The 26,403-nt window shown below is 34.7% G+C and overlaps 1 protein-coding gene across 1 annotated transcript in view; it reads right to left on the bottom strand.

Moving 5' to 3' along the window:
- The window catches only part of ADAMTS19 (ADAM metallopeptidase with thrombospondin type 1 motif 19), a 228,433-nt gene that overhangs the window by 66,766 nt on the left and 135,264 nt on the right, over nt 1–26,403 (bottom strand). Inside the window, exons 11-15 of the mRNA XM_049091890.1 lie at nt 17,883–17,984; nt 12,281–12,411; nt 11,174–11,346; nt 3,718–3,845; nt 160–280 (exon numbers count right to left, since the gene is read on the bottom strand). Of these exons, the coding sequence (XP_048947847.1) occupies nt 160–280; nt 3,718–3,845; nt 11,174–11,346; nt 12,281–12,411; nt 17,883–17,984 (655 nt within the window). The remainder of the gene's footprint in view (nt 1–159; nt 281–3,717; nt 3,846–11,173; nt 11,347–12,280; nt 12,412–17,882; nt 17,985–26,403) is intronic.

Raw genomic sequence — 26,403 nt, 5'->3', positions numbered from 1 at the left:
CATGTCACATGTATCATATGTCATCGCGAAAAATCACTCAATCCCCATTACAAAAGTCTTCAATTAGGGAGTCACAACTAAGTCTAAGTCAACTTCAGTTGTTCTGTTCCTAAAGACTGGCGAGATTAATAATTTTGAAAAAGTAATTAAAAAAATTACCTGCTCCTCTGGTGTGATTAAAATCCCCTTTAATAATTTTGCATGATTTTCCATTGCCGTTGCACACACCACAGTGATCTTCCCTGGCGAGAGACCCTAATAAACCATCACAGCCAACTTTCTATAACAAAAGATTGACAGTAGATCATAAAGTGAGGCTTTTTTCCCTTCTGATTTTTTAACCACTAATTTAGAACAAACCTAGTACCTACAGACTAGATATATTTAATTAGTAACTAATTAAACTAGTAAAATGTTATATTCTCTGGTGCAAACCAATAGAGCAAACTCATGTCAAATGATGTCATCAGTAAAGTGACCAAATAGCAGGATAGTGATGAGAGTATTTTTCCCATATTAAGAATTAAATTGTACCCTAAAGCAATTTGGAAAACCATTGAGACAGATGCAACTTATATAATCCTAAAGGAAATCACATTTCTATTAAACATAACATTATTAATCTACTTCATTCTACTTAACATAGAACAGATACACTTCATTATATGGAAGGCTTCACTTCTTAAGGTGGTTGCAAAACAAAGGCTAAATATTAAATATTAACTTTGTGAAAACCAAACATAAATATTTATTTTTACTATAGTTTAGCAAATAAACTTCTATCCCCATCTTCTTTGGCATCCAACACATGAATATGAGTAAGGCTGCTCCACAACCTATAGCCCCACAGCTGCTATAAGAAAATATGAACAGTGAGGAAATTCATTCTAATTTGCTTCCAGAGGAATTAGGTTAATATGAATTTTCTGAAATAAAATCATTGACTTTTTTTTTCTAGTGAATAATGTTGGTCCCATTGATGTTCAGAAAATATGATTACAATTTGCAAAGCTGTGCATACTCAAAGGGCAGAATTTAATGTCAATATCATCAGAAATAAATGGTGCAATTATTCCATTACCCTTAATCAGGAGTTGCAAGAGAGACTGATAATACATCCATTTATAACATTACAGTTATTTTAGAGGAATTTTTAAAATATAAATAAAACATGACCAAAACAGGTCCTTTAAAATCTGTGGTTAGTGGTGGTGGTGTTCGGGTGGGGGCAGTAAGCAGATTACAAAATGCAGTGGTGTGATGAATACCCTGGGAAAGAAAAATCACATTAAACCTGCATAATATAGCATTCTTTCCTTTTATTAAGGGAGATATATCAGTGACAAGAGGTTGACAAAGCAATGCATTAGTGGAGTAGTTTGAACTGCAAATCAAAGCATATTCAGGGAGAAATAAAGGGAATGTCTTGGATGAAAGAGGTGGCGGCCACCACAGGAAATTCTCAAAATACAACAAAGGTACAGGAAGAGCTCACTAAGCAGGAGCCATCAAAAGACCTGGAAAAAAAAATCTCTCACGTATGTACAAATGAGGAAAAATTTAGAGTTTAGAGTGGTTTTGAAATGATAAAAACAACTATAATGCTCTATCCCTAGGCTTGTTTCTTGGCAAATACAATAAACCCATTAAATAGCAGTTAAATGACTGAAAAAATTAGTACCTACTAATTTATTAGTTCTTCCCTCGTAACTAGGATATTACAAGTCCGTAAACCTAAAATAAAAGCCAGGGATAGACATGATGTCATGGCTCAACAATCATGCATTTTAAAATTAATGCATATTAATTTGGCATATATATATAGGAAAATATAATTCTTTGAAAAATGAATTCATTGAAGACATACACTAACAGATTTACAATATTGATAAAGTTAAAAGCTTTAATTGCACAGCATACAGGTCTGAAAACAAAATATGTATAGGTAATGATAGCAATGATTCTTTTTTACAGGAAAATGAAAAATTTCAGGTTGCTGATATAGGCTATTAAAAAATAAAGGAAATTAAAATGTAATTAGAAGACTGCTTCTTATGCCAGTGATATTACATGATTCTGTGCTTTAAACTCTATAGCATGCTGGCAAAATATAAGATCTCAGAGCTGGGAAAGCACTTAAGTTTTATATTGTACCCAAGTTTTTACCCAGATTTCTAGAGGTTTCTATTGGAACGCAGGTTGATCACCTACACCTTGAAATTGTTTTCAAATTTTGGTATGTGCATGCTTGCATGTGTGCATGTGCACGAATACAAAGGCATGGATTTTTCTGGGGAAAAAAGGAAACTTTTCGTCAAATTCTCAAAGGAGAGTAGTATACAAAAAAGTCAATGACGATTGGCCTAACAACTTCATCTGACAGACTAGTTAACCTGTGCATACGTATTTCAGGTGAACTTCACAAGAATATAGTTTCTTCATGGCTGTCATGGAGTCAGCACTCTTCCACAGATACTTCTTTTAAAACTAAGGGATTTATTTCCTTCCCATGTCCATGAAGTTTATCAGCCATCAGCCTTCTGCAGAAATTACCTACCCTGAAGAAAACTGCCTTTACCAAGGGCACATCTCCTTCCTGGTGCAGTTTGCATCCAGATACTAGTAGATTTTAGGGGTAAAAAAAAAGCCTGGCTTTCTCACCACAAATAAGGACAACTCTAAAGAGCCATTCCAGCTTCAAGGCTCCTCTCACAGGATGGGCTGAGGTCCTGTTGTGAGTGTACCACAGCCCCCTTTCTACCTCTGCCCAACCCTTTCTTCTTCCCCTCCCAACATGGATGTTGATCATGAAAACAACTTGGCATTAATCTTTCTGCATATTGAGGCACCTGGGTGGCTTAGTGGTTGGGCATCTGCCTTCAGCTCAGGGTGTGATCCGGGGGTCTTGTGATCGAGTCTCCCATCGGGCTCCCCGCAGGGAGCCTGCTTCTCCCTCTGTCTATGTCTCTGCCTTTCTCTCTGTGGCTCTCATGAGTAAGTAAATAAAATCTTTTTAAAAAATCTGCATATTGATCTCTCTAGGAGAAGCCAACCCGAGATAGTGGTAGTTCTAGCCTTTGATCTTCCCACTATGCTGTCATACTTGCTTTACTTTTCTAAAGGTAAATGAAGAGTGCATAAATGAATGTGGTAAATGGAGATTGTTTTCAAAAAGAAAGATAAGAGCAAATGAAATGTTTAAGAATGAAATGTTTAAGATAAGAACAAATTAAATGTTTAAATGTTAAAATTAAATAATCATATTTTAAATATATATAATATAAATATATATTTAAAAAATCAGTTGGTCCAGTATGTTGAAAATACTTTAATATTAAGAGTAATAGGACAGATTTTATAGGTTTTTGCCACATGGCTCAGCCTTGGACACAAGATAGGGAGAACTGGAGACCTTAAATTTTGGGTCTGGAATATTTTGACAGAAATGCCATTTTAGATGAGTAATATGTATATTACAGAATAAAAAAATGTCTGGTTCTTTGAGCTAGTCATGCATTTTACAGATTATCTATTCTAAACCCTTCATTATGCACATGAAGAAATTGAGTTGCAAAGCAGATGAGACTTGCTCAAGATGGCAGTTGAGTCAGGACTACAGTCACAGCTTTTGAGACTTGGTGCAGACCTTTCCATTATACTGTGCAGCTGCTCAAAGCCTCTGTGAGCACATACAGTCTCCCTTCTGGAATGTCTTACCTGACACCTGCCATTTGCACAGACATCTAATCCCTGATATCCACAAGAAGTTCCATCCATCACTTTTTCTGATAGAAGAATAGGCTGTTCTTTCCCAACAGGAGAGCAAAACAAGGCACATGGTTTTTCTACACACAGAGTAGACAAAAAAAAAAAAAGCAAAAGTTACTGCATAAATATTTTTATCTCCAGCTTTATTTTTCAGTACAGTTGTTGAGTAAAAAATATAATTTGCTCTGAATTGAGTAATGTAGTAGTAATTATAGTATAGTAGTATAGTGGTTATTATGAGCAGTAAGTGAGAAAATGTCTGGGAAAAAATAGATATCCAATGAACATCTCCTTCTTAAGAAAATATGTCTTCAGATTATTTTCAAAATGTATCATTTATTATTTTTCTGGCATCAAACCTCTACCACACACAAGACAATTATTCTTGCCCCAAAATATTTTACATACCACATTTTTTGCTCATATCTTTTGGAATGAACTCCCCTTTAAGTACACATCAGATTTCTTCCTATTTCAGATTTACTTCATTCATGAAGATATACTGGATATGTCACTTCTAAATTCCCATATGCTAATTTTCAATCCTCTGCATTTGGCATTTTCTAACGAAAAATTACTAAACGTAGAAAGAAGAATTTCTTTTTTTTTTTTTTTTTTTTTTTAAATTTTTATTTATTTATGATAGTTACACACACACAGAGAGAGAGAGAGGCGCAGAGACACAGGCAGAGGGAGAAGCAGGCTCCATGCACCGGGAGCCTGACGTGGGATTCGATCCCGGGTCTCCAGGATCGCGCCCTGGGCCAAAGGCAGGCGCTAAACCGCTGCGCCACCCAGGGATCCCGAAAGAAGAATTTCTAAGATGAGCAATTATCTTAAGATTGTCTATTACAAGGACATGTAGAAATGCAACACAATCCCATGAGAACATCCACTGGAACTCAAAAGTGCTGAAGTGCTCAATTTCCTCCATTGGTTACTCAGAAAGCATACCGGTATATTTGATATCCACGGGAAGGCTGTTCTGGCTAAAGAATTTTTGGATGACTGGCAGTCTTCTTCAGTGCTTCATTAAGCAATAAGGTAGGATGCGTAGAGTTAAAACGTTTGCCAATCAGGCCAGTCAAGAGTGGCAAAATATTTTTAAAGGGCTGTTTCTAAGCATCCTACAGAAGAACTGCAGTATTTGGTAACACCAGTAGGGGAATTATCCAAATCTGAAACTTCAGAACAATTTCCATGCTACATTACTACTCTATTGGCTTGAAACCAGCCAGGCCCTTTACTGTTTATTAAGCTCATATAAATAGAATGGAAAATAGTTTACAGTCTTTGACACTGATCTTCGCTTATGTCTTCAGTAAAGTTCCACGTATGCTGATGGGATTCTATAAATACCAAATAACAGCCAGAGGCATGGAACAGGGTATCATTTTGCAAAGAGAAGACAGACAGTTAAATGAGCCTTCAGAATTGAACATTTCAAACACTTTTCACATGTGGCTTCTGAATACTGCTCTGAACAATTCTGGGGAGTTGGAACATGGCCTTCAACGCGCATGGTTTTGAAATTTTCCTTTAAGATGCCATTATAAGCCGCAATAAAGCATTTCAGTATGCTCTCACACCTCAAAGTAGGTTATGTTTATTCGATGACTGCTTACTATGTCATATCTTTAGACTTAAAAACAGCTGCTATAATTGCAACACTTTAAAAGTGGTATTCTGTGTGTGTGTACATGTATATGTATAATATGTATATATATAATTATCTTTCTGGAGTTTTCATTGAAGAGAGAAGCAAGCTAGATATATGAATAATGTGGAAAGGAGCTCATCTAGAAAATTCCATTCACATTCCAAGCAAGAATTCAGATAAAAGTCTTTCTATTTCTCCTTTTACAACATATTGTCAATTCACTGTGCTTTACAGATGACATAAACATTTGATACCAATCTTCCTTCCTGGAGTATACCCTTGAGATTGTGACATTATAGTGATCCATGTAACATGCCAGTACTTACTTGGCAGGCAGGCTTTGTCTTGATTTAAGAGACCAACCCTTTCCAAGATATGCATTAAACATGGATTTCGGCCAAATCTCAGCACAGTGTATGTGAAATACCTGAATGTTAAAGCCATGCATCTTTTTTTCCTCTAAAAATAACTGTTCACTACAGCATTGACACCCTGTATTTAATTTTCCTATCCATAGATTCATGTATTACATAAGAATAACAGAAATAGCCCCTTGCATTTTAAGGTGTCATATGTTATTAAAAGTTGGGGTTTTTAAAAGAATCATACATTTCAGTTTCTTCCATAGTGCTATATAATACATGAAGACTACTGTTGTATACTTTACTCATCATATGGACTGATGTGTTTGATTGATATGTGTGGCAAAATTATAAAACATGCTAACCTACTAATTATATAAATATTTATTATGGATCATTCTGATGATACACATCACTTTATAAGAGGTAGGGGCTGTCAAAATTGTGATTTCCAATGGCTTCAATATTTTAAATTGTCCCCCATCCAATTCTAATTTATTTTTAACTTGGAGGGTATCTGTTTCCTCTCTCTTATTTTACCTATGAACAAGGAGGTTTCAAGTGAATTTAATATTATTAAATTGCACAGCCAATTAGAGGCAGAGATAGTATTAGATGATTATTTGCATTATTTGAATAGTCATATCATTTCTACAACCAGGAGGTATGGTATATATACTCATATTTACACAACAAATATTTATCAGAGGTTTAACATTTGCCAGTCTGTTCATTAAGCACAGACAACAAGGAGAATAGAGACACATTAAAATCTGCTATAAAAGGGTATTGTGAGGTGCTTCAAGGGAGCAAATACCCAATTTGGAGGATCAGGGGATTGTTTTTTTCCTAGAGGGCTTGACATAAACTGAGTCAAAAAAAAATCAACAGACATTTTTCAGGTAAATAAATGGAGAGAGAGAGAGAGAGAGAGAGAGAGAGAGAGAGAGAGAGAGAAAGAGAGAAAGAGGAACCAAAGCTTGAGAAATAAAAGGAATTATGCCAAGAAACTAGGATGTTTACAGGCCTGGATATAAGAAAGCATGATGTATATGAGGGATGGACTAGAATTTGGCCGGGCTGTGCTGGAGAACATAGAAGGGAATGGTGGACATGAGGTGAGAGAAGCTAAAGGGGCAGGCCACACAAACAGCCTTAGAAACCAGGCAGTTATTTTTGAGGTTGGTCCTGAGAACAGTAGGGCTCATGGAAGGGTATTACTTGGCATGGTGGCTGACAGATCCAGCCTTGAAAAGGCAAGTCTGGCTGAAATGAGGAGCTGGGGCTGGAGAAGATTGTGGTCAGAGAGAAGGGAGAGAGCTGTTTGAGGATGCAGGTTAGAAACAGTGCAATCATTAGGAAACACACTGGCAGCAGAAAGGCTGGGAAAAATAGGGCTTGCTGCTTTAGTACAGATGGATGGAGACTGAGGAAGAATGATTCTGGCTGAGTGAGAACAAGGTTGATCATGATGCCATTCTGTGTGAGAGAGTGCTGTGAGAGAAGCACATGGTGGGACTGAGACAGAAAGGCAAGGGGTGTGTTGAGTTAGAAGTGATGAGATGTTGAGTGGAGATGTCCATGCAACAGATGGGTAAGCAATGAAGGGACTCAGGATAGAAAGACCTGGGTTGGAGATAAATATCTGTGTCCTTTAGCATATTAATGATAAACAAAACCTACTGAATAAAGTAATATTATCCCAAGGAGAATATTTAGTAAGAAGAGAGGCCAGGCAACAAGCACATGAGAAAATGCTCCGCATCACTTGCCAAATACAAATCAAAAAATGAGATACCACCTCACACCAGTGAGAATGGGGAAAATTAACAAGGCAGTAAACAACAAATGTTGGAGAGGATGTGGAGAAAGGGGAACCCTCTTGCACTGTTGGTGGGAATGTGAACTGGTGCAGCCACTCTGGAAAACTGTGTGGAGGTTCCTCAAAGAGTTAAAAATAGATCTGCCCTATGACCCAGCAATTGCACTGCTGGGGATTTACCCCAAAGATACAGATGCAGTGAAACGCCGGGACACCTGCACCCCGATGTTTCTAGCAGCAATGGCCACAATAGCCAAACTGTGGAAGGAGCCTCGGTGTCCATCGAAAAATGAATGGATAAAGAAGATGTGGTATATGTATACAATGGGATATTATTCAGCCATTAGAAATGACAAATACCCACCATTTGCTTCGACATGGATGGAACTAGAGGGTATTATGCTGAGTGAAATAAGTCAACTGGAGAAGGAAAAACATTATATGGTCTCATTCATTTGGGGAATATAAAAAAATAGTGAAAGGGAATAAAGGGGAAAGGAGAAAAAATGAGTGGGAAATATCAGAAAGGGAGACAGAACATGAGAGACTCCTAACTCCGGGAAACGAACAAGGGGTGGTAGAAAGGGAGAGGGGGTGACTGGGTGATGGGCACTGAGGGGGGCACTTGATGGGATGAGCACTGGGTGTTATGCTATATGTTGGCAAATTGAACTCCAATTAAAAAAAAAAAAAAGAAGAAGAAGAGAGGCCAAGAAAGATCAAGTTGAAAATTCCTGTAAGGCACATCATTCATTCACCTAACCTAGTCTGTGCCTACTTTGTTCCTGTACTGTTTCCAAGGCTAAACATAAAGCATGCAAAAATAGGATAACTCCTGCTCTTCCAACAATTATGGGGGGGCACTGAATAGACAAGACATATAAGCATTATGGCAGATGGTGATGAGTTCTATGAAAAAAGAATAAAGCAGGGAAAGGAAAAACACTGAGTTATTATTTAACCAAAGACCTGAAGGAGGTAAGAGGATGAAGCCTGCCAATATCAGGAGACAGTGTTACAGCATGGAAAGCAAGAGCTTCCAAGACACTAGAACTTACTCTGGGAAGAGCAGGGGAGCCAGTGTGGTTAGAAGGGTGATGGGGAACAGTGAGGATGAGGTCTGAGGGTAAGAAGCAGCCAGGTGGCAGAGATCTGTAAGGTCCTTCCCTTAGAAGGAATGAATATGAACTTTCAGGGAGTCAGGAAGGTACTAGAGACTTTTGAATGAAAGAATAATAGGACATGACTGACAATTTAAAAGTATCACTCTGGCTGTTGAGAAGGAAGAACATAGGCATGAAGACTGGTTAGAGGGCTACTGCAACCACAGCAGGGATAAACAGTGGCTTGAGGCAGGGGTGGTGTTCTGGTGATATTAGGAAACAATCAGACTCTGGATATATTTCAAAGATAAGGCTCATGTCCATAAAAAAAGAATGAAATATTTCCATTTGCATCCACATGGATGGATCTAGAGATATAATGCTAAGTGAGATAAGTCAAAAAGACAAATACCTTACGATTTCACTCAGATAAGGAATTTAAGAAACAAAACAAATTACCAAAGAAAAGAAAAGACAGGAAAAAAACAAAAAACAGACTCTTAACTCTCAAGAATAAACTGATGATCCTGATGATCGTCAGAGGGGAGGTGGGTAGGGGGATGAGGGAAATAGGTGAAGGGGATCAAGAGTACACTTGGCTTGATGAACTCTAAGTAATCCATGGAAATGCTGAATCACTATATGGTACACCTGAAACTAATATAACACTGTATGTTAACTACACTGGAATAAAAAGAAAAATGATAAGGCTAATGTGACCTTGCTGATAATCTGAATGTACAGTAAAAGAAAAGAAAAAATGAAAATGATGACATCAAGATTTTGCCAAAGCATCTAGAAAAAGGAAAGCTCACTGATTGACCATGGGCAAGAACTATCTTAAGTAATACAAAATTATTTGGACACTTGGATGGCTCAGTTAGTGAAGCATCTACCTCCAGCTCAGGTCATAATCCTGGGGTCTTGAGGTTGAGTCCCTCCTCTGGCTTCCTGCTCAGCGGGGTGTCTGTGTCTCCCCTGCCCCTCCTCCCCATCCCACTCATGCTCTGTTTGAAATAAATAAATAAAACCTTTTTTTTAGAAAAGGAGTTATTAGTTATTCCTAAGTTTAATTTTTTTAAAGATTTATTTTTTTTTACTTAAGAAAGAGAGACCAGGAGAAGGAGGGGCAGAGGGTTAGGGAGAGAAAATCTCAAGCAGACCCCTTGCTGAGCATAGAAACCAAAGTGGGGCTAGATCCCATGACCCTGAGATCACAACCCAAGCAGAAACCAGGAGCCAGGCACTTGCCCGGCGTTTAACTGACTGGGCCACCCAGGCATCCCCCTAAGTAATTCTTAAATAATAAAGTAACATAAAATTTTCTTAACATTCTTATTCTGAAATAATTAAAGATTTACAGGAAGGTACAAAAATAGTACAGAGATCTCACATACCTTTTCCCCAGTTTAGCCAAATGGTTCCACTTTGGTAACTAGAGTATAAGAGCAAACTCAGGAAACTGCCTTTGGTACATGTATGTGTATACTTCTGTGTCATTTTATTAATGTGTAGATTTCACAACTACCACTACAATCAATATATTTCAGTATTTTATCAGCACAAAGTTCTACCTTATGCTATCCTTTTATAATGATACCCATCCCTCTCTCTGCCATCATCTCTAACTTCTGGCTGGCAACTTTTATTCTGTTTTCCATCTCTACAGTTTTGTTTTATAGTTATATATATATTATATATATATATAAATTATATCTATGTTATATAAATGTTATAGATATGTTACATGTTATATCAATGGAATCACAGAGTATTTGATATTTTGAGATTGATTCTTTTTACTCAGCATAAGGCTCTGAAATTCACCAAGTCACTATACATATCAATAGTTTTTTCCTTTGATTGTTGCATAATATCTGATGGTATGGATGTACCTCAGTGTGTTTGACTATTCAAGTACTCAGAACTTTTTTGGTTGTTTCTAGTTTTTGGCTATTGAAATTAAAGCTGCTACAAATATTTGGGCATGGGATTTTTTATAGTTGTAAATATTCATTTTTTGGGGGAAAATGCCCAGGAGTGTGTTTTCTAAATTGTAAGATAAATGTATGTTGAGTTATTTAAGAAACTACCAAGCTATTTTTCAGAGTAGCTGTACCATTTACATTCTAATCAGCAACATATGAGATCCAGTTTCTCTTCATCCTCATCAGCATTTCCTATGATCACTTTCTTAAATTTTAGTTCATCTAATTTGTCTGTAATAATATACTCTACATTTTTTCATATATTTTTTAATATACCCTACATTTAAAAAAATATACTTGTAGTCAGTGCTTGTGATTGTTACATGCCATTAAAGGTTGAAGAAAGAGAGCTCGGAAATACTTAGAATACAATCTGTAGCATCTGTAAAATAACACTGACGACTACTGTAAAAACACTGCAAATCTAGAAGTCTACTTAATTAAGATGGTGGTGATGCAAGTAGTCATACCTTCATCCATGACAGCTTGCCACTGAAGAACAGGCTTTGGGTATGAAGTTCTAACACTATAGGCCTGACATTGCCAGTCTCTGAATCCAGGCAAACCTGCAGGACAAGGTGGATTCTCACATATTCTGTATTGTTTTCTGGGACCATTACAGTCCCTTGCTTCAGAACCTAGCCTAGAAAAGATAGTACAAATAATCAATTTTATCTTTTTTTTATGTTAATGACTCATTTTAAAAATTAAAAGACATTAAATTAATAATGTATACTCCTTTATATTAAATCTACTTTGAAAATGTGCACATGTTAAATAATTGCTAATAGTAGGAAATCCATATGCTTATTAAAAACTATATAAATATATATATATATATATATATTTTCAATCCTTGATCAATTTAATTTCTAAAACACACGAGAAATAAAAGCCAATGTGCCATGACAGTGATATAGAGGAGTAGAAGGCAGAGGCTGGGGGCAAAATAGAAAGCCTGTGATTTTCATGAAGGAGTCTGGTTTTAACGTTCTCACATCCTTTCTTTAAAATTGCTTATGAAAGAATCGGGCTACTGAGTCCACACCGAGAGTAAAAGTATAAAGCTGAAATAATTTTCTCATGTGCTTTCCTGGGATCACTCTAGGAAGGATGGGATTGAGTGAGCAGACCCTGAAATGCCTCCCAATCTGTGCACGTGCTTATTAGCACATCTTCATTTTTCAGCACTGCTCACTTACATTGACAATAATTTTGTTCTCCTTCCCTCCCTTCCTGTAAGTCCTAACATCTTCCTGCCTTCTCAGGGTTCCCTTATCAACTTACTTTTTCTAATGCATGTCTCCCTGCTCATTTAAACACACTGTTCATTTGATTTACTCAAGAAACCACTGCATGTAACATTGACTTATTTGTTCTATGAAGGGTTAGTCTTATTTTCTTCTTGGGAGATTTTATATAATTTACACAATTTGAGGGATTTTGTTTCTGCTTTCCAACACGGGGTAGGGTTTGAGGGGCTTCTTCCACTTTCCAACATTGTTTATCAGTAAAATCTTTGCATTTGGAAATTGAAGCAAAAACACCCTCCCCCAATCCAGGAACTTTGCGTTTACCCAGGACATTTGCGCTCTCGACTGCTGATCCCAGAACTGCAGGTTCGGCTACAGGGACTCCACACGCTCCATTCTCCGGCCACATGTCCAGGTGCTGAGGTCCTACTGGTACATTCTCCAGCCTTACACCACTATTCCAAAAGTTATGTCTTAGGTGAACAAATCAGGGCACAAGGGAAAATCATTCACTGGCCTACAGAGTCACTGGAATTGAGATTAAATCAGGTGTACTAAAGCCCCAAACATACAAATTGAAAAAGACCAAAAATAAGTTGGCACTTGCTTCTTGTTGTAGTAATTTAACGGTCCGTTCGCCCAGTTGCCATGTCAGATCATAAGGTCTTATTATGAAAACAGGGCACACATATTTGCACCACAGCTCTGAGAATTCAGTACTTAGGCCACTTGGGGTGGCACAGCCACGAAAGAAAAACTACCACAGTCTAAGAAGCACGATTTAAAAGGGACAAATGACAAAAGCACAGAGACGGAAAATAAAATATAAATGATCTTCCATAACTAGAGTGAAGCAGACATTTTAGCAAACGTAGCAGTTGTGATTTGAAATGTTGGTGGTTTTCTTTCCTTGTAATTAAAAAAAAAAGTATAATTTAATTTTAGCACTGTCCTTTATGACTTCTTCCTTTTATCCCGAAAGAGTTCCCCTCAAATATAAGCATTAACATTATAGCAATTCTTCTTTTGACAGTGTTTATTTGAAAGATTTAGGCAATTGGATTCTTTGACATTCTGTCATTTCCTTCCAGTTATTCTGCAGCTTATTTTGTATCTATTAACGGAGAAAGATAACCATGAAAGAAGAGAAAGGAATGTACTCATTCTCTTGTTTATATTTTCGTTAACTTTAAATAAAGGCAGCAAAAGAAGCAGTTTCTGTGGCCACCAAGGAATGGCTGCCAGGACTTGGAAGGTAAACTATAATAATTTCTCCTTATTCCTGAAAAATCAGATCTATCAGTCATAGTAAACATGCTAAAAGTAAAATTAACTGAACAAAATCATGTTGAGAATAAGTAAATGTTAGTAAAATTCAGCTTAATGACTATATAATGATGGAGTTGAGCAAGCTGATCCTTCCAGACCTAAACAATTATCTGCACTTAATGGCAACATGACTTATAAAGGATTTTGCAGAAATACAGAAACTCTCTAATCTTCAAGTTTCCCATTTCAAAATGTGAATCATAATCATATTTACCTAATGGAGTTTGCAAGTAGTCATACCTTCATTCTAATGAAGCATCAAGCCCATATTAGGAACTTAGAAGTCAACAATAATTAATAATGATAAATTGTATATATTATATTAATGCCATTAATAAGTTTCCAGAAACCTAACCAAAATTCTATTCATTCTGATCTTAACTGATTCATATTTAAAATTTATTTTGAGAATATGTTTTTAAATGCTTTTCAGAAAAGAGAATTTAGAAAACTATGCTACATAGTTTTGTGTGAGCCCAGTTAATGCTTTTCTATGTGATCAAATAATTAGTTTCGGCATTTTTTTCCCAATAATGTCAAATTTTAAGTTCAATCTCTTTTAGATTCAAGAAGTTTTAAATCTGTGCTGGAAAAAAAAAATCTCAACAACCCAGAGTGTATTTTTTTTTAATTTTTATTTATTTATGATAGTCACACAGAGAGAGAGAGATAGAGAGAGGCAGAGACATAGGCAGAGGGAGAAGCAGGCTCCATGCACTGGGAGCCTGACATGGGATTCGATCCCGGATCTCCAGGATCGCGCCCTGGGCCAAAGGCAGGCGCTAAACCGCTGCGCCACCCAGGGATCCCCCCAGAGTGTATTGATAGGCATATTACATTGGATTTTGTATGAAGATTGTCACTATATTGAGATTTTGTGTGAAGATTAAGTCTGAAAATTTGCAGAAGGGGGGAAACAGGTCCTTTTAAACAACTTACTGGCTTTAAGGATTTAACAATGTAATGCCACTCATGAAAAAAAACCCAACATGAAAGATGTCAAACTTCAACTGGTCAAATTGTTTTGGCCTACTTGAAGGGTGTTTATGTTTCCCATAGTGCAAATCATAGCTCCTTGCTGGCATTGAAAGGCTGGGTTAGCATTCATAGCAGACTAAAAATATGCTGGAAAAGACCAGCATCTGGACTTGTACATCATTTAAATTAGACCACACTGGGCAGATGAAGAGAAATAGAAATAGATATACAAGCCAAATCTGCATACACAAATTGGTGAAATTTAAAGAAAGCATAGTATAATATTTAAAAAGTCCATCATCTTGCAGAGAACCAGATCTCTGGATGAACTATGGAGAGCCTGCCTTTGTGTCTTCAAGGTGATGTTGTACTTCAACAGTGAGGAAGGTGTTAAACATTTTGTTTAAATTTTTATATAATATGTTCCATTTAGTTTTTAAGTTACTGTATAATATATTCTTTTGGTTTATATATAAGATGACCCCAATGATGCTTTTCATAGATTTTTCTGGCAGCATAATTTGCTTCATTTATATTTTTGAGCCTCAAAAAATGATACTACACCTGGTTTAAAAAACACAAAATTTATCATATCTACTAATTTGGTCTGATTTATGAAAATGCTAGGGAAATATATAATAAAGGTTACTTCTAGGAGACCAAAAAAATTAACTGTATTTCCATTTTATCAAAATTTCTATGTGGACATGTCTAAGAAATTCATGAAATCATCAGAGTGGAAGAGTTCTGTGAAGATGACAAAGAGAACATCATTGTCTAATCAAATCTTGCACATACATTGTTGGATGACAGAAGAGGAGAACAGAAGGCAATAAATTATATATGCAAATGTGTGAGTGTAAGGATATTACAGTCTTTATATTCTCAGTAAAGAATCATGATGGTAATTTCAAGAATCTCAATATAGGAAAGTAAATAACTAAAATATGTTACGTAGAATTCCTCAAAACAGGCTAAAATTTTAATAAATTTATATTGATTTCCTTTCCCCTCCCCCAATTCCTAGTAAGTTTTGTCAGTGAAAAAACAAACATTTTTTGGTTTTTACTAAATCATATATCAACCCTTTAACATCTGTTAAATGTAAACACAGTTGAATGTATTACAAAGAGAAGAGGAAAAGAAAGAAAATAGGCTGCTTTTAATTTGGAAACTGTAGAAATAGTAGATAAATCCTTATCATTGCAATTATTTTGAATCATAAAATTCTGTATGCACCTTCTCAGACTTAATTATATATTTTTACTTATACAGCTAGATGATTAACATCATTATACACTATAAAAATTACAAAATTACAAAACTTTGTAACAAATTATTTAAAAATTCCCAGCTTTGTTTCTTGGTTTGCAGTGTACCAAGCCTTCGGTGTTTTATATGAGGTTGAAAGCATTCAAATATTTTAGCACTACCGCACTCCTTTGCAGAGTGTTGGAAGCTATTTTCATGATGGCTTCTACAACAGCTGGAACAGATGGACATTTAAAGAAGCCCACATGGCCTAGGGAACTGAGAAGTCCATTAGTAATTTTAATACAAAAAGCATTACAGAACCACTAAAAGAACATTGTTAGCACAATTATTGGGAAACAAAAACATTTTACTTTTGATAAGCAATTACAATTTTGATTGCTAAAAGAATAAGTTTATTTTAGAGACTTCAAGAATGCAAATTTTTCTCATAAATATCAGATGAAAAAATAATAGTAGAAAAATACTTAGGGCATCAGTTTATAAAAATGAAGAGATTTTATAGTGATAAAGAAAAACTAAGTAAGATGAATGGGTTGTGTGATGTTCAAAGAAATATAGCTGAATAGTTGGTTATCTTTGTTTATTACAGTTTTCATGTTTCAGGGATGATAAAAATTATTGCTGTTGCAGAGTTTTATAATTCCAGCGATAAATTACTCAACAAAATACCGTGAGGCTTGCCCAATATGCACACATTATTGTACTTTTGTGTATAATTAAAAAAATGAAAACCAACCCAGATTCTGACTCTCCATATAAACTCAGAGAAAAACATCTGGCACAGTCGGTAAACAACTGGCAGATAATTCACAGAAATTCTCGTTCAAGAAACCATTTTCTAATTGACTATATCTAGTGATGAAGTACTTCTAGTCTTAAAAATATTTTGTATTTAAACAATTTTTACTTTTTTAAATTAAATTATAGAAGAAATAAATGACTACACGCTTATGTCAAACATTCAAAAGGGGCTGGGAAAAAAATTGTATTTACCCTCAACTCCCACACTTTCATCCATCAATTCCACTTCCCTCTCAAGAGGTAACTACTAATTACAGTTTAGAGTGTATATTTCAAATCATTTTCTATTAGTTAGGGATATATATACAATGTATATGTGTATTCATAATTGATTTTTTGGTAAATAACAAGGGGTATCAAAGTATCCATTTTTCTGACATGCCTATGTATTAACCATCATGTCCTTTAGATCTTTTCAGTTTGTATGTAAATATCTACCTCATTCTTTTAACAGCTACATTGTAAACATTCCTCATCTCATGAATACTTTTGCTATTTCTCATTCCTCACCATTACAAGTTGCATCCTTACATAATAAGCATTTGTGCGTGCGTGTGTGTTTACACTCACCTACATTTCTTTGTACAACATTTGTATTCCCTTAGCACAAAATTTTAGAAGTGGAATTGATGGATTTCCATTATGTCCATTTTTAAAAACACTGTATTTTTAAGCTAGCGTTCCATATAACTTCATTGTTTTCACTAATTCACTTCAAGTAACCTTTATGTTGTTTTCTTTTTAAATGTAATAAAACATTTATGTTCTTCAGAGGCAAAGTTTCTGATCTTATATCTAATGAGTAAAGTGATTAACCATTCCGCTTTCCCTTCAGAGAATAAAAATCAGAAAATAATGTAAGCTATTGAACTATTATCTTTCGATTAAGTTAACTAGATGGGATTTACCTCCTCCATATTTTTTAAAAAATTATTTTTCAACTGCAATAATTCTGATAGGAAAATTAAAAAAAATAATTTTTCAACAATAATTACTTTGAAATGGAAATGTATACTAATAAACTTTCCTGTAACTTTATGAGACACATTAAAAAAATTAAACAACTCTGCCAAATATTTACTAATCTTCAAACTGTCAACTAGAATATTTTATTTGTGATGCCTGAAATGACTAGGAAAAATTATACTTAGTTGTTTATCTAAGACAATGTTTTATACCTGAGAGGATTCATCAGCTCTGGAAGTTTTACTATTTATGCTATCATTTGTGGTTATTTTACCTATATTTACTTTAAATAGTAAAAAATAAATTCATTTCTTAGTTAAAGTAATACACCACCTTTCAATACTCTCATAATCAACAACAAAAAATAACTGCATTTATGTTAATAAAACAACCATAGATTTGAAAAAAATATAAAAGGTAAAATTGAAAATGAATGAAATACTGGAAAAATTTTATATATCCTGAAAGTATTCTACTAGTATTAAGATGGATACATATAGAACTGGCAGGAGAAAATGCAAGTTTCTTGAGTTTTGTTCAATATTCTTACTAACTTCAGGTGACTAACATGACTTACCTTACCAGCGTCACAATCAGTTCCATCCATTGGCGGATCTAGCTTGGTTCTGCATTCTTTCTCACCCTCTACCTTGCACCATAACCCTGTGCAAATAACATGCTGAAAACGAGGCAATAACTAGTAAGGAGGAGGCATTGCATTTCTGAGATGAAGTCAATAATTTTAGAGAAAGCTATTTTGATAGAACAACAGAAACTGAAGAAAGATATGCTTTAGGTACTTTTCATATAAACTTATAATTGAAATAGCATGTGGCTTATGCATAATGATGAGAATATTGATACAATAAAAACAGAAAGTCTGTTTAATACATTTCCATATATGTATACTTCTTTACCTAAAACACAAGTGATTACTCAAGGTTAAGCAGCTACAGCAGAAAAGAGTAAGCTAAAAAGCCATTATTTGTACCATTCCATGAACCAGGCTAGAAGAATAAAAGTGATGTGTTTGTGGTATTAATTTAGTGCCCGGTGTCCTCAAGCCTGTCCTCACTTACACTCTGTTTTATACTTAGTTAGTATTTCATGATTTCATCAGATAGTCTTGGCCCTTGATACAATACAGACTCCGAACGGATATATTTCTGTTACCAGCCATTTTTACCTCAGTTTGAAAGAGTCCTAGATCTCCAGGATACAACGAACTTTTTCTGGGGAAAAGTTAGAGGGAATAACAAAAATACTGGGATAAGGCAGCAGAGACATAGTAAGAGTGAAAGAAGAGAACTCTGAGAAAAGGCAGGAAGGAACACTGTCAGAAACCGAAGCCCCAGTTCTGGCTGCCAACAGAGACAGAAGGAGGCCCACAGGACACATTCACATTTCATGGAAATATGAAATCCATGAGGGACATTTAAGGATGATTAGAGTAATGCATAGTGAAGATGACTGTGTTACTATGTGTCCAGATACGTGGAGAAGAAGATGGAAGAGGCCAGATCAAAACATAGAATAAATAATGGCAATGTGAAAGGCATAGTTTTGAACAAGATTTTAAAGTGAACACTATTTTAAAGATTGAGGAACCAAATCTTGAATGCCACAAAAGGCGAGAGACTCCATATGTGAAGGGAAAAAGAAGCCACTTAGCAGTTGACCAGCAGGTTGAGAAGATAAAAAGGCTATTTTAGGAGGTTTATTTCAGCAGTCTAAGCAAAACAGATAAAAATCAACTGCAAAATAAAAGTTAGCTTATGACCCAAATCTATTAAATACTTTGGGAAAGGTATATTTAAAAAAATGTTTTAAGCAGGTCAGTTACAATTCTAAAACTGAATCTGTCACAAGGCCTGAAATAATACTTTCCAATTTTTTCTTTCTTTAAAAATAGAGAATTCTGAAATGTTTATAAGCTCTTAAAATTATATAATGTATGGCAAGAGCAGGATATATTCTATTCACCTTATTTTATCCGCTGTGATTGCTTTTCTGCTTCCAAATATTTTATTTAAATATATCATATTTAGGAGATGATTTAGCCTAACTTATATGCTTTATCTACATATATCATTTACCAAAAATTCATCCAGGGATTTATTTTAAAGAATGTCAATGACTAAACCAAATTGCTTTTCTGTAGTATTTTAGATTTTCAAATAAACAGGTTGTTTATCACGTACTTTTGTGCAAACATTTATATTTGAATTAGTGGATGTCTAACTTGAGAATTATAGTTCCTAAAATGTATTTTTCTCCTTAATACCTTTATGTTAAAGAGGTCTTATAATCATGGGATCAAATGCTGAATTTCCAAAAAAAAAAAAAAAAACAACCAAACAATTTTGCTTTATGTATATTCAATAAAGTTGAGTTGTATTGCACCATGAGTTATTTTTGCCAAGCTCATTAGTTAACAAATGTATATTGAACAAAAAAGCAAATCTTGTATACGGTAGTTTTAGAATACTACTGACTTATTGAACACTGTTGGTGGTCTAAATTCTGACCTTACCCCCATTATCTGTTATTCAAAACAGCAGGTACTCTAATTGATTCCCACTTGAGGCTCTGGGAGCATAAAAGCAAACTTGGCGGCTTTTCAAGATAAGCACAACCATGTAGAATAAATCTCTCATAGACTGAGATCTCTTTTCCCTCTATGTTCTGCAAGCCCAGGACTCTTACGGTAAGTAAATTACATACAGCCTCATTCTTAAAAATAACTACGATTCAGGATTTCAAACTAAACTGTCAAAAGTAACGTCAGAAAATGTTGAAGAAAGGGCATGGACTGTTTTCACCTTGAAAAGTGGAATATCTCATATGTATAATAGGAGTGCTATGTAATATCAAGCCCTTTCTTAAAATATTGCAAGGATGCTATTAAGGGGCAAGGAATGCCTGAGTGGCCTAGTTAGTTAAGGGTCTGACTCTTGATTTTTGGCTCAAGTTGATCTCAGGGTCCTGAGATTCAGCCCTGCCTCAGGCTTCCGGCTCTGTGGAGAGTCTGCTGGAGATTCTTTTTCCTTCTGCCTCTCTCCCCGCTAGCACAGGCACACTGGTGCTCTGTCTCAGATAAATAAATCTTAAAAAAAAAAAAAAAAAAAGGTAATAAGAGGCAAGAACCAAGTACTTTATATGTTAGTCTAGAGTCAAATAATTTTGCAACTTAATTGCTGAAAGCACTTAATGTATCAATTAAGAAAAGAACTTTAAAACTTCAAATGGTTTACATAGGAACCCAGGATAGAAATGCATGCTTCAGCTTCTTCTAGAAAAGCAACAAATAATAATGCAATATTTTTTTTAAAAATTCTTCCATAATAAGAAAAGACCATTAAAAGCATATAACAGGAATTTGGGTATTTATCTCAAGTAGGCTTTTAAAAATATTAAAATGTAAATACTATATAGTTCAAATGAAATAATTTAAATGGAAGATTAATTGTCCATGTATAAAAATCATACATTTTAAATTTTATCTTCAAAGATAACCTATACACATATCTTTCTTTATAGCAAATAGTTACATTAAGATGTTCTGAAATTTATGTTAAAATAAAAAAATCTTAAGTGCATAAATGTGAAAGTAACAATTAAATCTTATACATATAACTCCTTGCCCTTATTATCTTCCAAAATATAATTTCAATAACTTAACATTTGGTTGCAAATGTAATTCAATAAGGGAAAATATTTTTAAAAACATTCTTTTCCATCATAGAATATTGCAGTACTTTTACGGGTAGAAGAAAAGAAAATGGAGAAGTGAATTTAAAACACAAAGAACAAAGACTCAAAGGAATAATAAAAAGGAGAAATCTAGTTCTTAACAAATGCTAATAAAATTAAAAATTAATAAATAAAAAAGAAAACTAAAAAAAAAACCTATTAGGAATGAAATGAAGAATGTAGAACTACAGATAATGTTGAGTTCAAAAAGAAATAAAAAGATATGAACAATTTTATGGCAATGAACCTGACAACTTACATGAAATGAAAAGATATTTTTAAAAACTTACTAAAATGGACCCAAGAAGAAATAGAGGCAGACTATCCTGTAACCATAAAATAGTTAAAAGTGATTGTTTAATATCTTCCCACAAAGTATACATCTGGTCCCAAAACTAACAATCTTTCAAAAAAGCTTAGACTCTCAATTTATGTAAGCTCTCTAGAAAACAGAAAAAGAAGGAACACTTTCAAACACACTTCTGATACCCAAACTAGACAGAGATTTCAGAAAAAAATGAAGGTAGTAATCTATCTTATTTATTAATCTAGACTTAAATATGTTAAGCAAGTTTTAACAGATTGAATCCAGCACTGCATAAAAATGCAATGCCATGACCAAGTTGGGTTTTTCTTCAGAATACAAGGTTACTGTAATATCAGAGTAAAATCTATGATTTCTGTATCTTTGGTACAAAGTACATAATATAATTCAATATCTATTTATTTTAAAAAATCTTAAAAAACTAGCTAAGTGTCTTCACAATTACTGGATATCTATGAAACTCTACAACAAACATCCTAAAAGAGTGAAATGTTCAAAGTTTTTAGAATTAGGAAAATGGCAAAGATAGCATCTTGGCACCAACATAAGGAAGTGAAGACATGGTGTATTCAAAGTGGCAAGAGGATAAAAATAACTGTCAATGTAAACTCCTGAACTCAGCTAAAATTTTATTCAAGACTGAAGGTTAAATAAAGAATCTTTCAAGGAAACAAAAACTGAGTATTTACCACCAACAGATCTGCTCAAAAGGAACTTCTAAATGATGTATTTCAAGAAGGAATATGATCTCACAGGACTGGACTGAATACTAATGGTAAGCAAAGAGACTGATAAAAATGAGAAGTCTAAATAAATGTTGACCATGGAAAGCAGCAATAATTGGATTTTAGCCAGTGTCATAAACTTCCTCACAGTGGGGGGGGGGGGGTAGGAATACTAGAAATCTAGCTCATTTACATCTCAAAACCTTTATCCTTTAACAGAGAAGATTTGGCTACTGGCAGTCAAATAAGCTTGATGTTTTCTTTTACTTCTTCTACACCAAATACTTCAAGGTCATTAGTGGCAGAAGTTGAGTAGTAGACATGGAGAAAAATGCAGTCCAAACCCAGCCAACAAATGAAGCAGCAAGCTGCAAAGGACTCCTGAACAGAACACATCAGAGAGTGTTAAAGAGTCAAGGAGTGACAAAAAATTTATAGAAAGGAAAACTGTCAGTACCTAGTTAATGAAGCCCCAAAGAAAAGAATGTAAAGTAAAAAGGAACTATTTGAAATATTTCAAGGATAAATGATGCAGAAATTCCTAGTATGAGAGACAAAAAATAAAAAGATTTCCCTCCTGCAGTGATAAGGTAAGTAAGTTCCCCCCACCAAAAGCCATCCTGGAGATCACAATCATCACTTGTAGACAGAATACAAAAAACAACTTCAGGCTGGTTCTGGTTAATGAACAAAGATAGGTGAACCTTTTAGGGGAGCTGAAGGGACTAGCACAAGTTGCATTTACCAACTTTGCAGCTTTGACCTGACAGTGGGCTGTGGTGATGGCATGACACTAAATGGCTAAAGCAATAGTGAAAAATATGCCATCTTTTTAGACTTGTAAAGACAGAAACTACTGTGGAGAAAGCTGTCAAAAACTGATGGGCCAATCTCAAAAGGAAAAGAGAGAAGCCTGTCTTCAGATGGCACTTGACCCACACATCCAGAGAACATACTCCACATAGGCCAGGTAAGGAAAAAGTGGACTGAAGATATAAGTTGTTGTCCACAGTAGGTAAGACAGACTTTCCAGTTTGAATCTAACGTAATTCTTGGAGAGGGGAGGATGGTGGATAAGTGGGGAGAGGAGATACTCTTTAGAAGAATATAATGAAATTCAGAGTATTTGCAATAGAGGTCAGCAAATTTTTCCTATAAAATGCCATAGAGTATATATTTTAGGCTGTGGGCCACATGTTTTCTGTTGCAACTATTCAACACTGTCACTGTAGCTTGAAGGTGGCCAAAAAGACCAAATGAACAAATATGGATAACTGTGTTCTAGTAAAACTTTATTTACAAAGATAGGCAGCCAGTCCCCAGGCCACAGTTTATAAGAAATTAACATATTAATATATAATGTGTTAATATATTCATATTGCAGGACAAAACATATCTATACAAATATACATTCAAAAATGATCAGAGTAGCCTTACTCATAAGAGCTAACATCCCAGATGTCTATTAAGAGGTTAGTTGATTAAAACAACAACAACAACACAGATTACCTACCAGTGGAATACTATTTGCCATGAGAGAAAAACTGATTCCTGATACACATAACAACATATAGAAAATGATTTTTGAATGCAGAGAAAAAGCTGGTTTCTCTTACAGGAAATGGTAAAGGAGAAAAAGAGGAAAAACAGAATATAAATATAAAACACTAATACAAAATAGGCTGACAATAAAAATCCCAAATAAAACTAATTTAAATAAATGTAAAAATGTTAAATTAGCTGATAAAATACAAAAAAAAAACAAAAACAAAAACCCTATTACATTGGCTTAAACAGAAAAATATAAAATCTAGCTATTGTATTTCTCTAGTAGATATTTACATCTATATCTATATCCATAGTTATATTTATATCTGGAAAGGTTGAAGATAGATACAGAAAATATTTGCCAGGATAGGAGTTTTTAGGCCAGACAAAATAGATTTTAAGGCACAAGTTATGAAAACATGGAAAAGGAAAGGAAAAAAACAGATGAAGCAAATGAAAAACTTTGTTTATGTGCTTAGTAACATAACATTATATAATATGTATAATTGTTTGCATGAATACATTAAAAAGCAAATCCAAATTGTCTCTGGTGCTAAAGAAATATTTAAGCTAGAAGAAAATGAATGCACCATTTAAGAATTTAATTCCAAAGTAGGGATGAATGTTTATAAGACAACAAAGAAATAAACAAAAAAATAAAAACAGCACAACCTTCATGGGAGAATTTAATGGCTTAGTCCACCTCAAAATTAAGAGACAAAGGACAGCGTATAAAAACTTAGCACACACATACCAGACTGTTGCTAAGTCATAAAGAATTTTCAGTGGGTGACAGGCACTGAGGGGGGCACTTGACGGGATGAGCACTGGGTGTTATTCTGTATGTTGGCAAATTGAACACCAATAAAAAATAAATTTATTATTAAAAAAAAGAATTTTCACCTTGAACATAGAAAGAACTGCAAATCAACAAGAAAAACAGACAACTGAAAAATGCGTGAAAATATAAACAGGTAATTTACAAAGACAGAGACTTAAGAAATAAAAGCCCATGTCAATAAAAACTCACAGGAAAAAATGAGTTCTGTGAAGGAAACAGCTGGATTATGCAGTCAAATAAGCTGCCATGAAACTCATGCACTCACAGACTATGCAAGGTTAAAGCTCAAAGGATAGATGAAGCTTTGATTAGAATACAAAACATTCAGAATCAATTCCTAGTAGTTTTAACCCACCATAGTTTTATTGATCTTATAGGAAAGAAGGATTTAAAATTTATAACTTCATCAACATTGACATGCTTTATCAGTGATGCTATCTTACTTAGATGCTCCAAGAATTACTAGCCATCGAGGGCTATTTGATGCCACATCTTTTAAAGTCCAAATTCCTATTGCCTCTGGAATTTCATAATGCCAAATCAGAGACTCAGTCTTCTAGAATTCTTCATAAGCCACCTTATATCTTCACTGAATCAAATGAGAGGTTTCAGAAGTCCATTGTCTTTGTGTATTGATTCAATATAAGAGAAATGTGAAACTAGAACTATCCTTACTTTTTAAGTTACCATATGATTTGATCAGAGCAGGAAGTTTTCTATATGGTATAGATTCACTGTGTGCCTACTCCAAAACCAAAGGCAGAAGCTTAGGTTTCCTGAAGGTCTTCAGATTTTTTAGCACACTTCCTTCTCACTCAAAAAATGCAACTCTTGTGTGACCACTCCTTACTGCTTCTAGGGAAACACCCATACTTCTGAATTCTGAGCCAGGGTAAGTAAGTTCAGGAACCTACCGTGATGACTTGATGCTGTTGGAGCTGACTCAGCCACAAGACACCAGATGGCTTGGAGGTACCAACTGCTTAGGACTCAGGAACCAGCCATCAAGAAGTTAGCACAGTAAGTCAGAAGAGTGAGCTATTATTACTACTGGAAGTTGAATTTCACAAGCCTTTAAACATTGTTTTTAATGCCTCAACAGATGCCTATGCCTTTAAATATTTTGCAGACCTAAGTTACTATCCTGAGGGTAAATTTATATCATTAATTAGATCAGCGTGTATGTAATGTTGAGGTCTCTAGTGCTTGTGTATAACTGTTTATACGTATGGAGAACCATACTTCTTAGCTAATTCAAATACTATGAACCAACTGTCATTGTCTCTAAGATTCTATCAGAGACACACATGTTGAAGAATTGCTATGAATACTGACTCCATGCAGCTTGATAACTTATTTATAACTGACTAGAAATGGGATGGTCATAGGATGCCTGATTAACTCACATATAAGACATGAAATATAAGCTATCTATCCCTACAGACTGGGTTTTTGGGTAATCACTGAGTTAGTAGTGAATAACATTTAGTTTATCTTCATGCTATTTGGTTGTATTATATATACAAGTCTTGACTATTAATGAAAATTTAGAATCATTATTCCATCATTCAACTGATTCACTTACTCATTTAAAAAATATTTATTGAGCACTCTTTTAGGTGCCAGAGGGACAATGGTAAAAAGGACTGATAGCTAACTCCTTTGATGTTACAAAGCCTGTTTTCTAAGAGACTTGTTTTGTTTATAAAGGCTGGATAACTGACTGGTAGATGTGGTGATTCCATTACAGGTATACATGTGTGGCTTAACCAGGAGAGTGATCCACTATTATATACCTCACAACTATTTCCACTATATTTTTAAGTTATACCTCCTGACACTTAATATGTTCAGGGATTTCCAATGAACAGAGTACCAAATCCTGTGGGAAAAGCAAATCTGTTAC

This window comes from Canis lupus, chromosome 11 (assembly GCF_003254725.2).
Source record: "Canis lupus dingo isolate Sandy chromosome 11, ASM325472v2, whole genome shotgun sequence".
In the NCBI taxonomy this organism is placed as follows: domain Eukaryota; kingdom Metazoa; phylum Chordata; class Mammalia; order Carnivora; family Canidae; genus Canis; species Canis lupus.
The sequence above is the reverse complement of the archived record's forward strand: the minus strand, read 5'-3'. Positions and strand labels throughout refer to the sequence as shown.